The 22,511-nt window shown below is 34.3% G+C and overlaps 1 protein-coding gene across 15 annotated transcripts in view; it reads right to left on the bottom strand.

The window, feature by feature from the left end:
* Positions 1-22,511, bottom strand: part of RIMS2 (regulating synaptic membrane exocytosis 2) — a 357,283-nt gene that overhangs the window by 96,941 nt on the left and 237,831 nt on the right. The window contains exon 21 of one of the 15 annotated variants that reach the window (XM_031058970.1): positions 16,085-16,174. The exons of the other annotated variants lie outside the window; for them this stretch is intronic. Coding sequence (XP_030914830.1) covers positions 16,085-16,174 — 90 coding nt within the window. The remainder of the gene's footprint in view (positions 1-16,084; positions 16,175-22,511) is intronic. 15 annotated transcript variants of the gene reach the window in all.

The raw sequence follows: 22,511 nt of genomic DNA, 5'->3' as shown, positions 1-22,511 counted from the left end.
TGAAATATAGAAATGAACTACAGAGATTGAAATGCTAAAATATTCTGTCTCAAAATCTTCTTCTACCATCACAGTAGACATTGCTATTACAATGACCACTGACGTTTTATTTAATAGTAGACACAGCCATGCTCCCATGGTCTAACTTCAATTTTTTTCTAACTGGTTCTAATATATCTGAGAGATATCTTACAATCTAATATGTATCTGGAAGATAAAATGAATAGAAAAGAATTCATGAACAGACTTGTCAAGAACTAAAACTGATCTAAAATGGCCTTGATTTTCTTGGAAATGCCTTAATTCAATCAGCATTACTGTTCTGATGGGTACCTGGGGGTGCCAGGACCCCATCAGACTTCACCCATGTCACACCAAGTCTCATGTAGCAGGGACCCCAAGTTCCTTGGAACAGATGAGAGAATAGAATAACAGTTCCACAGAAGAAGCAGGATAGCAGATTTCTCCCTAGCCATGGATACTGATGGCAGGATTGAACAATTTCTCAAAAATTACTGATGGCAGCATTGAACAACTGCTCAAACTTGCTGGCTTCCTGGTGGAGATAAGGGGCAAGCTGATTGTGCAGCCTTAAGGTTACAGCTGTGAGGTGCTGGGCTTCCCAGGGTTTCTCCCTTCTCTCACAGGTGACTGCTCCAAACTTAAGGCTAGATCCTGGTTCTGTCTTGACCTTTCTCTTCTCATTCACCTGGGATTCAGGTGAATGAGATTTGCATAAACTGAACAGAGGTCTAAAATAAATCTTGACTTCCTCGCTTTGAATGAAAAAAAATGCAGCTTCCAGTGCTGGAGGATACGCATGTCACTGCAAGAGACAGATATGGAAGTCCTAGTTTGTTTCTGAGTTTAGGCATAAGATATGACAATGACATAAAAGGTTTTATCCTTCTATTTTTCATATTTGCAGACACTTAATATCAGCAAAAATATGACTATGAATTCTATTTCTATAGTGGGTAAATTACCTCCTTTACTTATGTGCTTTATTGAAAATTGAGTCTGATTTCTCAAGGTAGTCCAAATTATTAAATAACATTTTATTTTTAAAATTAAATATCTATGTAGTATCCTAACTTTGGGTAAGTACTTCAAAAAATGCTAGCGGAATTTCTTACTACAGATTTCTCTTGAAATGGTATTCATGAGAATATGGGAAAAATCAATTTTATTAAAAAAAAAATCCCTGAAACAACATCACAAAATCACAGAATATTCTGAGCTGCAAGGGACCCAAAAGGATCATTGAGTCCAGCTCCTGGCCTTCTACAGGACAGCCCCAAGAGTTTTACCATGTGCCAAAGAGTATTGCCCAAAGATTTCTTGAACTCTATCAGGCTTGGTGCTGTCACCCCTGGGGAGCCTGTTACAGTGCCCAACCATCTTCTGGCTGAAGAAACTTTTTCCTAATATCCAACCTAAACCTCCCCTGACACAACTTCAGGCCATTCCCTTGGGTCCTGTGACTGGGCACTACAAAGAGGGATCAGTGTCTGCCTTTCCTCTTCCCCTCACAAGGAAGTTGTAGACTTCCACAAGGTCTTCCACAAGGTCTTCCTAGACTTCCACAAAGTCTCCTCCAGGCTGAATAGACCAAGTCACCTCAGTCATTCCTTGTATGGCTTCTACTCAAGCCCCTGCACCATCCTCATAGCCCTATTATCAAATCAGGCAAAGGAAAGAAGATTGTCTCCTAAAAATAAATAATAAAATGTAGAAATATCTGCTTTGAACATCAAAACTTGAAGCTTAAAAGCCTTGTACTCAAAGGATAACATTTCCTCCTGTTTGCTGAGCTATTAAATTCCAAGTCTACTTCTAAGGAGTTAGCTCTAAATTTTTTCATTCTGGCTCTCAACAGTGTGAAAAAATTAAACTGCCTAACTGGTACAGGTCTAGCAAAGTATCAGATGCTATGATATAAATGGTTACTGAGCTTCACTCCGGGTGTTTTTGTCTGATCTGTGGCAAATATAAAGAAAAGTATTGCTGCAGCAAACAAGTTCTTTCCAAGTCTGTGATCCACATCACAGTCTGAATGAAAAGAAAAAAATAATTAATGGTTGTTGAAGGGTTCTTCAGTGTATATATATTAACTTTTATATTCTTGATACTTAATATTACTGTTTAAATGTAACTTATTTCCCTTAAAAGGACATGCTCAAAAAAAGACAATTTCAGCTAGCCAGCTTCCTAGCAGGGAACATGGCTTCACATTCCTTCCTGTTTGCTATTTGAGGATTGCTTGACGGCTTTTTCCTTTTGTTGGCGTTTTTTGGTTTTTTTTTCTTGTTGGTTTCAAGCTTGACACACCAAAGAAAGACTAAAACCCGGGGGACATTTCTTGCCACTTAAACAAATTTTTATCACAATGCAAAAAGCGTGTTAACAATGTTCCTTTGGATTATTTGCAGAATACATGGCACTGTTTAGTAAAACTTGACACACCAAAGAAAGACTAAAACCCAGGGGACATTTCTTGCCACTTAAGTAAATTTTTATCACAACGCAAAAAGCATGTTAACAATGTTCCTTTGGATTATTTTCAGAATACATAGCACTGTTTAGTAAAATAACTGAATAAAATGGTGTGGTAATCTAAACAGGAAAGTTAAAGAATCTCTACAATCCTGGGTTTATAAAGTGGCAGGGTCAGCTAAGGTCTTCATCATTAGGTACAGATAAGTGCAGATGGTAAAGGGCAAATATATTTTTAAGCAAGTTGGAAAGTTCTACTTTGCATATTTATTAAGGTGATGATTAGGGCTATGGCTAGCCCTTTTTTTATGCTGCCTAGATCCTTTTCTATGATGATTTTTGCAGGGTAGCTGGTGATATTTTCCTGTGCCTCATACAAAGGTGTACACACATTTTGGTGGCTTTCATAAAATACTGAGGTCTACATGGAAAAAGCATGGAAGAAAGAAGTAGTAAGTCAAATATTAGTTAAAATATCCCATTTTGCTTCTTCCAAGAATTCTGGCATTCTCCCTGTATAAATGACATGAAATAGGATTTTGAAAGTGTAAAAGAAAAATATCTGAATGGCCAGTAGGCCCTTATATTCTGTAGCCATAAAAATCAATTCAGATCAGCCACACTACAAGCTCTTCATTGTTTTCAGGAAAACCTGAGCAGTCTTATTATAAAGCTTTCCAATATCCTGCTTGCCAAGCATGCTTCTCAGAGTTCCCACCACTGGTACACTCCACAGCATAACCACAGAGAATTTCACATTCTGATACAGCCACTTGCAATCATAGGCATAAACATTGTGCCTCTGCTCTCAGAAAAGCTAACATGTATTAATAGAGATTCTTCAGCAACTGAAGAACGCAAAACACATCAATTAGCATCTCAATAACTAGAAAGATAGTCATAGGTTTAGCCAAAGAACACAAAATGATCACCTGCATTTAGAACTCAGAATAGTTACAAATTAAACTACCAAACATTTTGCAAAATTGTGCTGTCATTTTAAATTACATAATTTGATGAATTTACTATTTTAGCTTCAGCAGACTGATCATCAGCATTTATTTTTGTAGTTTAGTACAGATGGCTACTTCAGAAGTCTTTGGCTTCTGGATTTAATTCTAAATAAACTAAAAAATAAGGACAAAGAGCTGCCCAGCCATCCAGTATGATACATCTATTACTATGCTAAGTACCTGTAGATTGAATTCAGAGTTTACAAAATTATACTGAATTTGGAGTTTACCCTTTGGGTTTTGTTGACCAAATACATATTTAGATGCCTTAAATGTCTCTTTCACAGTCTAAGGCACCAGATTTTAAATAAGCCTGTCAAACTAAATATCACAGAAGTGTTCAGAGATGCACAAGTAATTTAATCATAGTTGTGCTAAAATGTTACAAATCCTACCCAGAAATATTTTTTCAACATAAGGAAAATGGAAACAGAACAAGGCATCATCCTGTTCTATAAAGGAAAGTGTGTCACAGAATACTGACTGTAATAATAACTCAAAAGCAGAGGGGTGTCATGTTCTGTTTATAAAGGGTAAGTATATCACAGAAGATTCACTTTTAGAAGACTTGAAAAACCTCTCATGGTGCTGTAAGATAAGAATGAATTAACAGACCTGTGCTCCTTGTCTTCTACTGCAGTTGATTTCTTAAACACTCTGAACTGTATCATTTTTTTTGTCCTTGTTTTCTCCCACAGTAAATTTGCCTCACCCATTCACTGTTTGGACCTTCACTGTCCAGGTTTATGAGCTCTTCCAATTTGGTCACTCATCCTCAGTAGGGTTTGTTAGCTTTTGTAGGCTTCATTTCCATCAATCGTTATTACAAAGAAACTTCACAATAAAGCACCAAAAAAAAAAGGTATTTCAAAGTCCTTGTCTATTTGAATTTCACTCTTAAAGTCAACAAAACTCTAATCAAGCCTTTGTGTGCTCTTAACATGACAGTTTTATGCCAAAGGTTGCAAAAAAGGACTTCAATATCTATTTGCATTCCTTTCATGGAATGGAACAGTCCCCACCCTCTTCTAACTTCCATTCATGTTAGAAAGTTTAGAATGCCTGGGTATCACTATGCCAGCCCTTCTCATCCTAGAATTCCTCACTTAGCACTATTTCTGCTGTATGTGCCCTGACTGCCATACCCTGACTGGCATGGACCCGCCTTTGCAATGCTTTGATGATCATTTTTTGGGCAGTTTTTCTTCTTTTCTAGCTGACTTGAGTCAGCTAGATCAATTGTTGGAATTCTGAAGAATGTTCTCTGTATTTTATATGTTTGAAGAACCCAGTAAGTATTATGTGCAATTGCCAGTAATTTTTTGCCACGATGATAACTGGTCGGTCTCACCCATCTTAGAGATGAAAATAAAGATGTAGGCTTCTCACTAAGGCTCTTGGGCAGAAAAGGGCTCGCTTCCACTTCTCCTGAATGGAAATACTCTTAGTGAAGACATTCTCAACAGTTTTGACAACATCTAAACCTATGAAACGTATTAATTTGAAAAATATGAAAACCCTGCATCTCAAAGCACGTTTGTGAAAGCCCTGGATCACAAAGCTCCTCCTTCACCCAAGAAAAACAGGGTTTAATCATTAAGGATACTATCAAGCTCTACTGATGTCAGATAACAAAATTTATATTAAAATTCTTTTGCTTATCTTTCTGAACTTGTTTTGTGCTTGAAATATACAGCAAAAGCTTTGCATATACTTTCATAAAACTTTTCAATAAAAAAATCTAGGTTTTTTTCAAGGAATTTTTTTTTCCAGTTACAGATTTTTAATATCCAGAGAGAGGAAATTGCAGCATTTTTCTATCAATGCAATTGTAAAATATTCAGATATTTAGCTTTTACAAGACTTCTTGGTCTAATCAATAGCTAATCCTCTGGAATACATTTATGTTTGGTAGCATGAAAAATAAACCATGATAAATAAACTATGTGAAAACCATTTCCTAAGAAAACCTGTAAATTGATAATCCTAGATTCACACTTCTTAAAGCAAATTCTAAAGCAATGGGAAAACACTTTGTTCTAAAGTAGTTCTTTGAAATTAATCCCTTGCTTTTTAGCTGTGCTCAGTGCCTTGTACTGAAACATGCAACCTAATTTGTTACTAAGGCAAACATGGAAGAGGACCTGTTTCAAATGTGCAACTGAAAATATGTTACTATACAAACAACAACTTTCTCCTGAGTTTAAGGGTAGTAATAACAATCATTGCAACTGCAGAGCTGATCATGCTTTTGCATTTGTGTGCTAGACAATTAAATTCATCAGTGCCGAATACATTTACTTAACACTGTGAGCTAAATAGTGTTTTGTAGGATCGCAATATCAAAAAATTTAATAATAAAGAGTATTAACTACTTATATATGTTCAAGAAACACAGGTGATGAAAATAAATGGCTTTTTCTGACCATTTTAAGGTCTGATTTCTTCCAGCACTGAGAGAGAAATGGACTGATTCCACATTCTGATTTAATATATGGATTCAATCAATAACTCAGAGGAAGGTTTTGGAACAAAAAGGCCTACAGCTTTTATTATGAACAGATAGGAAATGGGTCACCCAATCTTCTTAGTTCATTTTTGTAATAAAAGAGTTCAGAATCACTGCACAGGAACTGGCAGAGAATCATAAGCACAAGGTAAGTAAACTCAGTCTTTCTACAGCATAATTTATTAATTCCTAAAAATAGTGATTTACAAAAGACCACTTTCAGAAAATCCTGCCAGTTGTCTTCCCTACCCATCCTCAACTTTTTTTTACCCTGTAATTTTAACAATTTCTATATTGAGGTTTGTTTAACATGAAAACCACAGCAAATAACATCTGCAAGATTCTGTAAAAAAATCTATGATTCTAATTAGGACAAGACCAATACGAAAGGTAAAACTGAGCTCTGAAGGAGCCAGTCATAGTATAGAAAAGACAAAAATGTTTCACTAAATATCACCTAAATTTGATGGACTAGTCAATATACCCCAAAACTTCTCCAGATTTGCTAACCTAAATGGCATCCAAGTGGCTTCTCTAATTTGTTGGGATAATAGCAGAGAAACAGGAAATTAATTAAAGCTTTTACACAGTAATTGTAAAATTTGAATTTTATAGCTGAATTTAATTTAATTAAATACTGGGAATTATGGTATGTTGTTCTACATACCACAACTGAACAAGCAGAATAATGTGAACAAATACTGCATTTTCAGAGCAAGGATGCCTTGATAGATATTAGTTCTCTGCCAGTAATATAAAGTACATGGAAAATTCAATTAAATGGCAGCTTAAAATTTGTTATGAAAGAAACCATAAGTAATGTAAAATATGCCTCATAAACAATGCAGCTAAGTGAGGACTCCTTCAGTGTTCTGACTTCTTGCTCTCATACTATCATAACTTTTTGATTTGCACTTTTTGGCATGAGAAAAGAGCTTTTGTTCACTAAGAAATCTACTTCTAATTGAAACAGGTTTTTTTCGAAACAGGTTTTATTCAAACACTAAGTTTGGAATTCCAGCGCATGAAATTTAACTTACTGAAATTATTCTGGTTTGAAATTATATCCTCCCAGAGTCAAAAAGAACTAGTTATAGAAGACTTTCTGCAGTTTTTGTAGCAGTTTTCAAATGCATAGATAAAACAAATTATAGATTGCTTTCATGTGTTATCTGGAACTTTAAGGGCTAATTTTCAAATGATTTGAGATGGGAAATAAGAACTGATGTGATAGAATTCAAATCAGTTTAAAGTCTTAAGGTATAGCCTACTTGTCACCAGCTACCTTTCATGACTTTTATAGCGTTCATAGTTTATAGGCAATAGAAATTACATAAGTGTCTTCAAAATTCTTAAACCTTGACAATATTTTGCCAGTTTATTGAGGGGGAAGAGAGGGAAAAGTATGTGAAGTGAGCTGTGATAAAGTCTATAGAAAAGATAAAATGAAAAAAATAACACAGAGAAAAGCAGTAGAAGAGACAGACCTGAGTTTGTTCTCCTTGATGATTCCGCTTCTTCTGTGATCACATCGTGTAATGTACAGACATAGACAAAGGAGATGGGCGTGAGAGGATGTATTCAGAAGGTTAAAACTGACACTGAGGGAAAGGGCCAAAAATTGTTTTAGAGAGAAGTCTGCAGAGCAGAGTTAGTAAGTGGAGGAAAAAAAAAAGACACTAGAAGAAAAAAGAAAGCTGAGAAAGAAGTGGTTAAACTACTGTTGTTGGAAAAGAACAGTAAAGACAGAGTTAGTATAGAAGCTGAGGAAATAATAAAAGTTATAATTGACAGCAAAGTCAATCCCTGTAATGATGCTGAAGAAAAAGCTGGATAGTAAAAGGTATGTTAACTAGCATAAATACTTTTGATCATGACTGTCCAATTTTTTGAATGTTGTCTACTTGATGCAACTGTTAGTTTTCTCTTTCAAGTATTGAACACTCAGTTTAATGTTCAAGGGACTTCTGTTGTTAGATTTTTCAATTATTAAATTATTGTAATTTATGCTGAACCAAACTTCAGATACCCAAAACAGAAAATAATTTTTTTTTTTTTTGCAAATGTATGTACAAGCTCAGACATTTCAGAATCCACATAACACACTCTGGAAAGGACAGCATTATTGTAATGCTCTGCTAAAGGCAAAATTATCAAGACCAAAATACAGAACATGTGAAAAGAGAATGTATAGCTATTAACTCTCATGGTCAGCTCAGGATACTTTTTCAGAACTAATGTTGGTCTCATCTCACACAAGTCTGTTACTACAAATGCATGCAAATCAAATGCCAAAGCAACTATCTCATTACTTAGGTTATTACTTCCCATTCAAAAGCACACTGCCATTTTAGACATGGAAAATATCTGAGGGACAGTGTCATGCTATGTACTGAAAATCTATTTGCAGCAAAAGAATGGGAGGAATTTATCTTGAAAAGTAATAACAATTACAAAGAACTGTGAAGCCACTGGTGCTAGTAGAACAAATGCTTTCTCCCCAAAATCATCAGAAATAGAAAGAAAAATCTATAAGCTTTGTCTAATTTCAACATGCAGTTTTCTAATTAGTCACAAAACACTGCTCATAAATTATTAATGCCAAAGATACTAGATAAAGCAGTCCAGAAAGTTTTACACACCACAAAAATATCTGTAATTTTATCATCATTTTACAGTCAATATCAAGATACCATGGAAAAAATGCAAAATTAGAATAAGCAACATAAATCAGTAAAACAAAATTAAAGAAAACACCAAATTTTATCTGATAATCGTCTTCTGTACTTCAACAATTTTATATTATAGTGTTAGATTATATTTCACTCTACTATCAAATGCCAAGACTGTACCAAAATTGTTGCAAAACCAAGCAGCTTGAAATATACGTAATTAGAATGCATTTTTAGGCAATTAAATTGGCTTACAGAATGAACACACATTAGAGCTATATATGAGATATGTAGTGTGAAAGCATAGCAGCTGTAGTTTTGACAAAGGTTGCTACGTTTTTGCATGTTAAAAAAACAATAATGGAGTATAAATATTTTTTTAACTGGGCAACTACAAAGAATCCATTGGAAGAAATACAAATAGGCAAACAGAAAGATCTACTTCTCCATGTCATGTTACACTCATACTAATATAATGTAGCTATAATTGCTGTAAGTGCTAAGTAAATAAATAAATCAATTTTAGCACCACCAAAACACAGCTAAAAGTATTCAAAATGTTCTGAAAATATTTGATATTACTTATGTATAGCCCTGAAGTGAGCATTCCTACTACAGCAAAAGCAGTTATTAGAAAGTCTCTACCAAGACCCCACTCCTTGGTTTATTTTTTTTAATATCCATAAGAATTAGTAGCTTTCAGACATATACTGCAGTAAGAGAAATCCTTCCCTATAAATTTTGAAAGTATTGAATCACATTATTTCCAAACTTGGAACATGTCTGATAAGATAATGCAAGGTATTCTAGTAATGCCAGACAAACACAACTGAATAGCAAGGAAGTCCCTTTGAATATTTTAGGATCAAATTACCAGTATTTGCATGCATATCAGTTACATATACCAATACTTTTTTAAAATAGCCTTTTTAAAAGTCCTCATGCAAAGTATTTGTTATGAAAAAAAAAAATTACATTTCAAAGTGGCAAACAAAAACCATTCTTAATTACAAATATTTTTCAGTTTTAGATTTTTACTTATCAGACATATTAGAAGAATATTTCTTATAGAAGCCAGAGGGGAAAAAAGATAATAGTTGTTGTCTCACTGTGGATACCTGATCAACTGCTACCTCATCTATTGAGATAAATGGATTAGAATATTTTTATATTTATTGTTGAAAATATTAAAGAATTCGTAGAAGTTGTGCCATGGTAATGCACCAACTTCTTCCAAATAATGATAGGAAGAAGAAAGTACTAACAAACTGATTAATTTAAAAACAGTACTACTTATATGAATCACTTTTTCTCTTGATTAAGACACCACGGCACAAATCTTAAACAATAGTTTGAAAATTCTCTGGTTTTGTAGCTTTTAATATACAAAATAATCCTTTTGATACGAATACATTTAAATGTAAGAATAAAACAATGTCACCAATTCTATTAAATTTACATCATGTCAATAGTCAGTCTCCATTTGTAGTTATTGCTTTTTTTTTTTTTTGTGGAACCAGCATTTATTTTCATCAATTGTTCATCTCAATATATGAGAGTAGTATGCATAAGGCTATTATATACAGATTTAGAAACAGATGAAAATCTCAATAAGTAAACATAAAAAGTTAACAAAAACTTTAAGTCAGAAACCTGCCCAAAAGAAGTACCATCTCTTTTATCATGCTTTAACATAGAACTGTTCATTGTAAGTAATGTCACCCACTGAAGAGAAGTATTTAGAAACGCAGTGTTCAAAAAATCTTTACATGGCAAACACATCCAACTAAAATTCTTAAAGCAGCAAAGGACAGAGAGACATAAGTTAATTACTGGCTTTTTTTTTCCCTCATGAGTTTTCTTAATTTCATTTTTATGTTTTCCTAAGAACCAAAGATCTTTCACTGCAAACAGAAGCTCAGATTTGTAAAGTCTCATTTCTGGACACTCTTCATAAAATATGATCTGCAATAGTACAATCAAATAAGCATCATCTTAAAACATGGAAGAGACCCTAAGACAGAAATGCGCCATAGAGTCTATATGTTCCATAATTATATGTCATTAATCTGGATGAGATTAGACCTGATGACTGATATAATACACTTAACTCTCAGGTAAGATATCCTCTGACATTATTCTAACTCTCCAATGCTAAGGATACATATATACAAGAGTAGATAGAAAAGCTAAGAGTACAAATATTTGTTAGCAGACGATTTAGATGAAAAGGCCTTTTTACTACATTGAGATGTGAATAAAATCAGTATTACTTAATATTCTCCAAAAGCATTAAGCCACAACTACACACAGAGCCTGTCCCACACTTCTGAACTTTTTAATGAGGTAGTTCCCTCTTAGTTAGAGTTCTTTACCTTCAAGCATAAACCTATACACACAAAATAGCATCTGTATACTGGATGTATGCTGACATTTTTACTCAAAAATACAGCAAGAAAATACAGGAAAGACTAAAGCAATACATTTAACTCTGCAATTACATAATATAGACTATATGTAGTATACACTACATAAAAAACACAATAGGTAAAGACAGTAAGTATGAAAAATCTTACTCTTATCCAAAGACAAGGATAGTAGAGATAATGGTAGAAAATAGCAGAAGAAATTGTAAATATTCTCAGTATCATAAAATCTCTAATTCAAATTAAACCAAGTAGATTGCATAACTTTAATAAATCTCAAAAGATAAACTGAATGAAGAATCCAGAGAGAGCTTTTATTGTTTTGCTTCTCTGAGTAAAGTTCATGTGATAATTTTATAAGGAGGGAAAAAGACAAAATAGTAACACTTCAAAATATTAATGCACTATAGTTACACATTGGATTGGAATTATTATGAATCCTGAGAAGGCAATTAATTCTCTCTCTCTCTCTGCCCTATCCTTACTTTGCCTTTTCCAACTCATTTCTAACTAGTTTCCAGCTCTTTTCTCCCTTTCCATAATTTTCAGTCTCTCATACAGTGAATTCTGACTACAAACTTGTAGAGAAATAAACACAATTTTGAATGACTTTGGACTACTGTTTTCACACTACAACTGAATTCATGGTAATAGATAAGCTACAATTAGTTTTCATTACATAACATTAGATTTGTGAAAGTCATTGTCTATGTGGGTGTCATGGCATAGTCTTACCCAGGAGAGAGACTTAAATGTTCCACAGATAAAAATAAGCATCATTCTCTTTAAATGGAAAGCAAATCTACCCATATAAAGACTTATGATTTTTAAGCATACATTAACTTTATATTTTCTGATGTGTTTAACCTACCATTGCTATGATTTCTCTAAGACTTTATTTTACTTCCATATTACAGAAATACGTCTTTCCCCAAAATAATTACAAGAATACTCAATTTTTACTGAATTCCAGTCCAAGATTTATAAATCCATTTTAACTACCCCGTGTTCTTTTATTCAATAACGTTAATATATGTTCAGCATTTTCTCACTGTTCTGTTTTTCAACTGCTCCTTGGAAATCAAAAGTTTCTGTTGCAAAGGTTGGATATTTGATGACACTGCAATATGCTGAATAGCCAGTGATAATGAAACCATTACAGGATGGTACATTTAATTACATTTCAGGTAATAGCCATCAAATCTACTGCCTCTCTGCAGGAAAAACAGAGGAAAGCCAATATTGTCTTCCTTGCTATCCTACAAAGGCAGTTTCATATTGTCACCTCTGGATGGAGACACAGGTTGCTAGGCTGTATTCAGCTTCCAATATTTTGGATCATGAAATGGAACAGAAATGAGTATCTCTGCCATGGTACCCTAAACTATGTCCTTTTCCATTTTAATTACTTTGATGGGGTCAAAAGACACTAGTGATGATACTGATGAAAAGAATTGCTTTTTAAGAAAAACAGTATCCTGCCTAGCCTAATCTGTATCAGTACAGGACACATTCTCTACACACAATCTTCTTTTCCAACTTCTTCTCTTAAGGTCTCACATATAAAAATGCAAAACCATGAGAAAATATTTGCCTGCTGTAATTATTTTTCTTTTCTTTGCACTTAAAAACAAAATCTGATAAGAGGACCAGAGTTTTATTCACTTTCTTTCAAATATCATCTATTACAGCTCAGGTGCAGTGGTGAGTGCTGAAGGTACTTAATAATCTCAGGTATGAACAAGTAACTATTTCTCATGCTTTTAGATGCAGTGGTGTCTAGAATGCAGTATTCTCTGACAGAGTACTGACATTAGCTAAAGGAAGGGAACAGATTCAAAATATGGCTTGAATTTTTATGATATGCTTACCTATGATTCTGCCGTTTTACCCTTCCAGTCCTTCAAAATCTTCACATAAATTCAATTGAGTCTTTGAAATATGCTTAACACTAATTCTCCAAATTGCATCAGAACTCAGAGTTTAAAAACACTGTTAAGAAAACCCATCACTTTGGTTTCTGATATTCAGGAAGAGAAATCTTATCATCAACTTATTTTGAAAAGTCTGCAACACAAGGACCATTTTGCCATGTAATTTAATGACCTTCAATTGTCCTCCAACAAATTTGCTAATCCCATTTCCAGTCATGCATATTTCTTGAATATTAATGTTTTACAAGGTACAGTGTTACTGTTATTTTTCCGGGGTTTGAAATTACTTTTGTTATCTATTCATTCTTTTCTCCACAATTTGCTCACAGATCTTAGTTCTGCACTCATGGTACTCATGTAATCAATGCCTATTTGTTCTCCCAGGTTTTCTTAGCTATACTACTGCCATGGCTATTTCCATGGTACTGGTTAGGTGAAACTTAACAGACAAACTGCACTTAAAGACAGTGTAAGCTTTTATAACAGATCATATCAGAAAACTCATCAACAGTTGAAAAGGCAATCAAAACAGGGGAATATGAGGTGTCCCTATTCCTTCTTGCCTGCATTGCACCATCTGCATTCAGGAGCTAAGTTTCATTAGTATCTCTTCACTGTTTTCTGTGCAGACAGAACATTTAAAGCATTCACAGATGAAAGAAAGTGCAGTCCTGCGCAGAGGGTAAATCCTTTATTGTAAGAGCTTAAGGAATTTGAAGCTTCCTTAGGTAGCTTCTGTCACGCTGCATCACTGTTAGATCATGGTCATAGATACAATATAGCTCAACATCCAGATGTGAGTACAGTGTTGTGGCACCTTCTTCTAGATGTCCTGACTGCTCTATGTCTTGAAAGGTAACTGAAATGATACAGGGATGTCTACAGGGAACAGTAGTGTGCACACATAGCAGATTATGCCAATCCTGGAAGTTGCATTACTCCACTCCTACCACTGAAGTACATAAAGCTTTTTGAAAGATTCAGTTTGGAAAAGCATCTGAGGAATGTAGGGATGTGCCATTTGAGGCCCATTGCAGCTTGTTCAGAAGCATCTCAACGTTTCTGCCTTGTGTTTCACCATCCCATGCATTACTGATTACAAGACATTACTGATAATTCAAATGAAAACAGAAGTTATGCTCTTAGCAGGCATCAGCCCTCACAGAAAGACTTAAGACTGTAAAGTGAAGAACACAAGTTTTACTTAACTTTGTATCTATTCTAGACTTTGATAATGGTGACTGTGGCTTTTCAAACCAATTCTGACTGGAGATCACTGGTTCTGCTCCAGACAGAAAAACAGACAGAAATCAGACAACTACCATTTTAATATACAGAACACCTGTAAAGTGAAAACTTTTTGTGGCTCATATTTGATTCCGATTTCTATTCTTCTGTTTGTTTTTGTCTTTCAGTTATAAGATTTTACTCATGCTCCAAAATGTAGAATATCCTAAGAGCAGCCATCTAAAAAATATGCTACCTCTTTCTAAAATATGGAGAAGGTGGCCCTAAAAGTACTGCCAATAACTATAAATAAATTATCTGTCTAGAACACATTCTTAAGCCCACCTCAGCTGGAAGATGGAGTTAATGTTCCTACCTAGATACTACATAAGGAAAAAGTCAGAGCAGAGGGACTATTCTGCTCAACTCTCCCTGGAAAGACAACAGTGTAGACATTGTATTTTGAATCTATCATGCAACAGTTAAAACAGCTAGAAAAGAAGATATATGATATTCTGATCCTGATTCTTATAAACAGTATTTGTTTTATCCTGTAACTTCTTCTGATGCATCAAAAAGTTGGGGAACAGGAAATGCAAAGGGCACATCTGGATTTTTAATGCTAGGCTGTCTAATTCCTAGGTTAGAATCAAGACAGATTTCACTGGTTTTCTTCAGTTCTGAGTCTGGTACTTACAGCTGTACAATAGTTGAACTTCAGCAAAACATTTGAATATTATCAGTATTATATTATTATTTAGGTGAGATTACATTATTAATTTAGGAAGTGACACAGACAGCCAATCTTGTAAATTTTAATTTGTGCAACTGGGAGAAGGGTTGTTATTAGAGTGACACAACTAATATGCCCAATAGAGTTATTTGCAACACAAAACTGAACCAAGGTATTCTTCCAACTGAAAAATCCCATTCACTTGAGTAGATTGGATCAATCTTTAAATACAGGATGAAACCTGCAATATTAAGATCCCACTTCCCTTTCCTTTCCCTTCCCCTTCCTTCTCTCCTCCCTACCTTCTCTACTCCTTAAAGTATGCATACCCTTTGCAAAAGTATAAATAAATGTGATTAGGACCTCTAATTCTCTGATTGTGAAGACAGAACAACACTATTATTATCATCATTGTTATTATTACTAGGTTTACATTTTATTGCTATGCATTTGTAGGAACAAAGATAGCTGAATAATTGAACTTGCCATTTGGGGTGAAAAAAAGTTTATGACAGTTTTTAGTTTCAGAAGAAATCCATTTGGGGACAGAATAGAGGAAAGAAGAGATTTTTTAGATTTGAGAATTTCCAAGTATGAAGATCTAAACTGCAGCTTGTATAAAAAATTACACTGGAACATTGTTTCTGCCATGTGTGATGGTGAAAGAAGGTTTCAGATTTAAGTCTGTAGAAGATGATTTTCTCACCATACATGCAGTAGATACCTTGGTTTGGTCAACTAAATAAGAATCAGCAGAGATTATACTTGGATTCCTGAGGCTTGCACAAACATATTGAGTCATAACAAAATTCAAAACTAAAAGCAAAATATGTCTAATACTGTGCCAGAACACTTCTTTTCTAACGTATGTGCATTCTAACACAATTGTTTACAAAAGCAGATCTATTTTGGCTATTCTAAAACAAAACTGTATAATCTAAATGGTCTCTACATGCTAAATATTTCACACCAAAGTGAAAAAATAAGGTACATAAAGCACACACGCATTACAAAAGCATGAAATGTGGGTTTATTGTCTCATGCTTTCATGTGGTTTTCCAAACCCTGACAAACCTGTCTCAGAATGGTGTTTCTTTTTCGGCAATGGTTTGTCATCAGTTATTGTACCATTCACCTTTTTCTGCTGGTCTTCCCATGTAACTTCTAGTGTAAATAAAAAAAAAAATCAGAAATATTATGTAACTTACATTATAATACACCTAATATCATTTGGGACAACTTAATCTAAACAAATGTATTATCATTAACAAAAAAATTTAGATTAGTTCTTAGAGGCCTGGGGTGAAGACAATAATTACACATCTAAAACACTCTGGAACAGAACATCTTATCAGAAAGTTAGGGCCTATGTAACTTGTCAAATATTCTGCTGTCTTTAATATTTAACAACTGACATACAAAACAGGGGCTTGTTTACACAATAATTTGGTCCATTTTTAAAAAATAATGTTCTACATTCTATAGCATCTTACTATCAATTATAATACATATATAGCTTATAGTTTATATATAGATTATAGTATATATAGCTTATTACTATAGATTCTTATTATCATTGTGTTTCTGTAAGTGATACAGGAAGTTAGAAATATTTTGGTAAAAAAGCCTATGCAAAGACATAATTAACAAAAATAACCAACTAAACAAAACAAATTAACAAACAAACAAGCAAGCAAACAAACAAAAAACCTGAACAAGCAACCATGCATGCCTAATTTAAGTTGAAAAAATGTTTTTAACAATTAATTCTTAAGCCAAAACTAAGATTTATTTTCAAAATCTGGAACTTGATTTAAATTAAGTTTTTAATTTGGGAAGATTAAACTACTCAATAAGAACTTTTGCACCAACTAGCCCTGTATCTGAAACCGGCAGTTCTGATGTAACTGCTCAGGAAAAGAGCTACAGACAGAATCACAGAATCATGTACACTGCTCCACAGAACTACATTCTCTAGACTTGAGAGCTGTTAGCATTTTGAGGTTGTCAAATTTCTTTTTTTACATTTTAATTCTCTATCTTCTGACAAACTAGGTAGGTAGCATAAATATTATCAGTTTTAAACCCTTTAGGATCTCATGGCAAAACCAAATCTACACCAATTAACAGGAGAGATCCAATACACCAAGCTCCATTTTTGCTTTAGGCTGTTAAGAATCTACTTACTTTGCTTATCATGTAAAGTGCAAAGCTCCTCACAACCATTGCCCCCAGATGTTATCACTTTTACAGTCACAGAAATAGCCAGTGATGGAGAATAATATGACAGATATGGAAAATATTTTTAATCTTACCAATTCAAAGTAAACTGACACAAAGTATTTTAGCCTATGACATTATATTATTATTATTATTATTATTATTATTATTATTATTATTATTATTATTATTATTATTATTATTATTATTATTTTCCTTTTCAAGAAAACTGATAGATATCTAACATACAAAATGTAAACTTGTGAAAGTGTTATCTGTGTGCATCCTGCAGCCTTTTCTCTGTGGCTGTTGTTGGTCCATGACAGGCTGCTGTCCTATAAAAGGCTGCTTTGATTTTTGAAATGGGTGGAAATGTAGGTTCAAGTAAATTGTCACTGTAATGATTGCATGACACCACAGATATGCAAGCTGAAACAGACTCTATAATCTTTGAAGTACCATGTGTAGTGAGTACTAAATGAGAAATTTCAAACTGAACATTCTGTTACCAAACCATGAAAATAAAATCCTAATATGATTATTCCTAGCGAGAATGTGATTCTTTCTTTTTCTCTATGAATATACACAGTTCACAATAAAATATTCTTTTTCTCAAATGAGTCTAGAAGTATCTTCGTAATTAGCAAATCAAAAAACTCAATGACCTTACTAAAACTACTTTTTAATTTAAGGAATAGTCACTGCTAGAAAAAAATACCATTAACAGTAATTCAGGCCAAATAGTGGAGATTGTACTTAGACTAAGATAAAAAGTAGGCATACAGCAATCCAAAGGAATTTTTCATAATATACAACAAATAATCTAAATACTGAAGAATATCAGGAAGTCCACTGATTTCCATGCTATTCTAATGCAAATTTTAGAAGAGACTCTCTCTCTCTCTCTGACTCTAGGTGAGTGTCCTTTTCAGATCTCCTGGTTTAGTTCTGAACCTAAAAACTGTAGTTGTCTCAGCCACCAAAGTCGCTTATTATAAAAAAGTTCCCTATCAAAAGAAAAGCTTTACTAACCTTGATAATTCTTTGAGAGCTCAGCATCTAGAAAATAATTAACCCCCTCAATAACACTCTGTAATAACATTTGTGAACTGACAAGAGTGAGGAAATAAAAATCAAATAAAAATATCATTCTTTGAATAAATACTTTTGCCTCATGTTAACCTTAAAAAGAAAAACCAACAACATTACAAAAAGCAAGACAGGCTACTGTATGTTTTTGAGGAAAGTCATAGCATGAGCATGCAGACACTTTCAGAAAAGGTTCCAAATGACCTCTTTTCTATAGCTTCAGTTAAATTTATGGCATATCAGCATTAAATTCAAATGGCTGTTTAGTTTTATCAGCAGTTAAGTACAACGTTTAGATTGAGTATATGGGGTTTGGCAGTACTCCAGATCAAGTGAAAAACTTCACTCACTTCTAGAATATTGCAAGAGTTTTACTAATAATGGTTATTGTTTCAACTGAGAAATAAAAATAGATATACCCATTGGATTTAACCAAACATTTTACCTTTTCTTCAACATTTTCTGATTTCATTTCCATTTCTATGTTTTACAAAGATGAGAAAATATGTTTTAAGGAGAGCTTAAAGGACAGCTTTCTGTTTGGGAAGTAGCATAAGATGCTGATGCTTATTCAAAGTGCCAAAATGTCAGTGTTGACCTCTAACTCTCTGGTTAGACAAATAAGTTTAGTTAAAAATGTACTTTGCACAATGTAGTTTCTAAAACCCTTTTTTTTTCCCCAAGGCAAAGGGCCACCATCTATTCACTTGTTGTTTTAACCAAAGCCAACTTTGGTCAGATAGTAAATATTTGGAAAGAAACCATACATTTTCTAGATCATCAGTCTCCTATTATCACTCTCACTTCCCATAACATAAACTTCATCCTGTCATCTGTTGTGATAATTAGCTTTGACTTATGTATAAAGAGAGATGAAAAAATATTAAATATTTATAGAAAAAGATCTTAAATGGATTACATAAAATATGGGATTCTTGAGACAGAGTATTTCAACCAGCTGATGCACCTTTAGGGCTAGAAGGATTTGACAGGTGCCCAGTGCAGATTTTTCCCACCAGAACAAAATGGACAATCTTTGGATGCAGTTGTTTCTTTAGATTGAATTGTTGCACCTACCCCTGGGCACTGCACACCACAGTGAATAATGCAGCTGGGGTGACCCTTGGTGTTGTGCCATTCCCTGTGAGAGTGACACTCACCAGTGCTGCCTGGGAGAGGGGGCGTGGTGTGCTCCAGTACACAGCGTCAGGTACAACCTCAGCATTTCTTACACTTTTGTTCAGAATATTTAATATGAAAAAAATGAAAAATGTGGAAATAATATATAAGAAGAATAGTTGCATATTTCAGCTTTTCTGTATTTCTAACCATGCCAGCTTAGCACCAGGAATGTTGCAGTTGAATTGGAAATGGTGCAGCGAACTGCTGAAGTACAAGATGATGCAGCGAAATACCAGATACTAATGATGAGGATTTTTCTTATGCCAATAGTCGCCTCCTCTCTTCTTTTCTCAATACTACAAAGAGTAATAGTGTTTCTCACAACTACCCTTCACTTGAAACATTTTTTTATATTCTCTCTTTTACTGGATTGTCTTTTTTTTTTTTTTTTATTAAATCCACTTCAGCTTTTATCTTTTCTTCAGCACCTAACATTTCTGGGAACCAATTTTTGTCAGTGCATTTCTAGTTTTAGACTTGATTAGGTTATCATAAAGTTTTCACTTTTTCATTAGGACATACTTAATTTAGTCATCTTTTTCTGCAAATGAAAAGTACTCAGAACTTCTTTCTGTTTTTAATTTTATATGAAGAATGCTCAGAAAGAAATTATGTTATTAATAATATATGGTGACAACTACTGTAAAAATAAGTCAAAAGTGGATTTAGCTACTGCTTCTTAAACCAATGCAGCACAATAGGAAGTCATTAAAACTGTGGGATAAACTGTCAAAAGATGAGAAACTGTTTTGAATCATATACTTAAGATCTCAACTCAGGCATGCAGAATGCAAGAAGAAGAATTAATTAAGACTAAATTCATGGCATACAAGTTTTACTTTTTGCAAAACAAGGTCTGTAAGAAAATTAAAGAGCCATCAGTCTCTAGAGCTCACACAGAGAGAAATATTTTCAGTGTGTCAAACCTCTACTAGGGGAAAGCAAATGGCTTCAAACCACGATGTATGAGTTGTCCCAGATGTACTAAATTGTATCTGGAAGGAATCCAGTCCCACCTTGCAGCACCAGTGTGCTGCTTAATGGCATCAAGGCCAGCTTGAAGTGACACAAAGTCAGCAGTCAAGATTTATGCCAGACTGCTGATGTTCCTACACCAGAGAAACCTTCAGGTGCCTCATTAAAACAGTGTTGATGCTTCCTTACCCTGATGTAGCAGGAACAAAACTCATCCAGTACTCAAAAACAACACACGTAGGAACACAGTAGGAACACACGTAGTCTTTTGCTGACAAATACAGAACAAGACCTCCTGCCTCCCCAGGTAACCCGCAGCCAACCTGAGGACATAATCTTTTAGCTTCCTCTTTTGTCATAGTAACAGTTGATCTACATTTTTTTCTCCATACAGTGGAAGAATACAGAATGTTTCTGTACCTTAGAGATCAAGGCATTTATCTGAGACACAATGAGCTGTCTTTCCTTCAAAATCTTAAATGCTTCTCAGAACATTGCCCTCAACGCTGATAAAGTGTGGACACTATAAAGGCAGGCAGGCAGGGACACACATACACATATGTACACACAACCTTCACATGAAAATGGTTTGCAAATTAGTGCCAAATCAACCAATGAATGCTAAGAAATGTTATAAAATTTTAAAATAAAGAAATTGTTCATTAATGGCTTATATAATAGTTTTTAATGAATAGAGTGTTCCAATACAATTTCTGACATATCTTAATTATTTATTGTTTTGATTTAAGCTCTCTTACTGAACTACTTACACATTCTTCAAAAAAAGTAAAAAACAAACAAAAAAAACCCCAATACCCAAACCCTGAACTTCATTTCCTGAGGCTGCAGTTGGAATACATTAAAAGAACTTCACTGTAAATCATCAGATCAGCAATAAAAAGTACTGCAACATATCTACATTTCATATTGTTGTTACTAACATTAAAAACATAACAATGCGCTGTAGATTATTCTTTACTACAGAAATGTTTTCTTCAAGCTGACTCCAAGGCTACATTCATTATTTGTAACTGCAAATCACTTAAGTCTAGTCCAGTAGCAGTCTCTTCTTATAATATTCTCTACCTGCAAATTCAATCAATTATATTTTAAATTTTTTGCTGGTGGATTTCTCTATATGGCGAATAAATCGATTGTAATCTTCTATTGCTTATTTTTATAAAAAGATTTAGATATACTCAAGCAAGGTCTCAGGGAACCCTTGTTGAAATATCAATCAGTAAAGTCATAGCCTATCTTTAGCTAAAAAACAGAGTAACGTGTAGCTACTTTTATAAATACAATGGATTTGTAAAACATGAAGAAACGCCAGAAAAAAAATTAATCCTCCAGATGGCTGAGAAGAAAACAGTCAGTTAATGTTACATTAAACATGAGTACATTAATATTTAGTAAAGTATATTTAAATAACACAAAGATATTATTTGTAACCCACTGCCAAGGCTTTTTTTTTTCAGTACCGTATGGAGCATGGGGAGGAGTTGTTTGTTTGTTTCACATCTTTTTTCATGTTTTTAAAATACGGCAGCTTTGCTCCCTCTTCTGGTTAAATGCCTGCACCACGGCAGGCTGCGCTGGAGCGGGGCCACTCAATTGGCTTCTCTGGGACATCTGGAAGGACAGCTCCCCCAAGTCCCTTGTTTGGATAAGCACTCCGGGGGCATTTGGAAAGGACTGATTTAGAACCTATGCGGGAGATGAAGACACCCTGCAAAGATACTGCTGGTTTTTATGCAGACTCCTGAGGCACAAGGCGTAGGAGACTGGGCAGCCAGGATCCTGGATAAGCTTCACTACAGACTTGAACAGAATTCACAGAATTCACAGAATGACTGGGTTGGAAGAGACCTCTGAGATCATCAAGTCCAACCCAGCCCCAACACCTTAACTAAACCACGGCACCCAGTGCCATACCCAGTCTTTTCTTAAACATCCAGGGATGGTGACTCCATCACCTCACCAGGTAGACAATTCCAGTACTTTATCACTCTTTCACTTCAACAGTTTTCTTCAT

The sequence above is a fragment of the Geospiza fortis genome, unplaced genomic scaffold (assembly GCF_000277835.1).
Source record: "Geospiza fortis unplaced genomic scaffold, GeoFor_1.0 scaffold200, whole genome shotgun sequence".
Taxonomy (NCBI): Eukaryota; Metazoa; Chordata; class Aves; order Passeriformes; family Thraupidae; genus Geospiza; species Geospiza fortis.
Note: the sequence above shows the minus strand (reverse complement) of the source record. Positions and strands in the feature narration are given on the sequence as shown.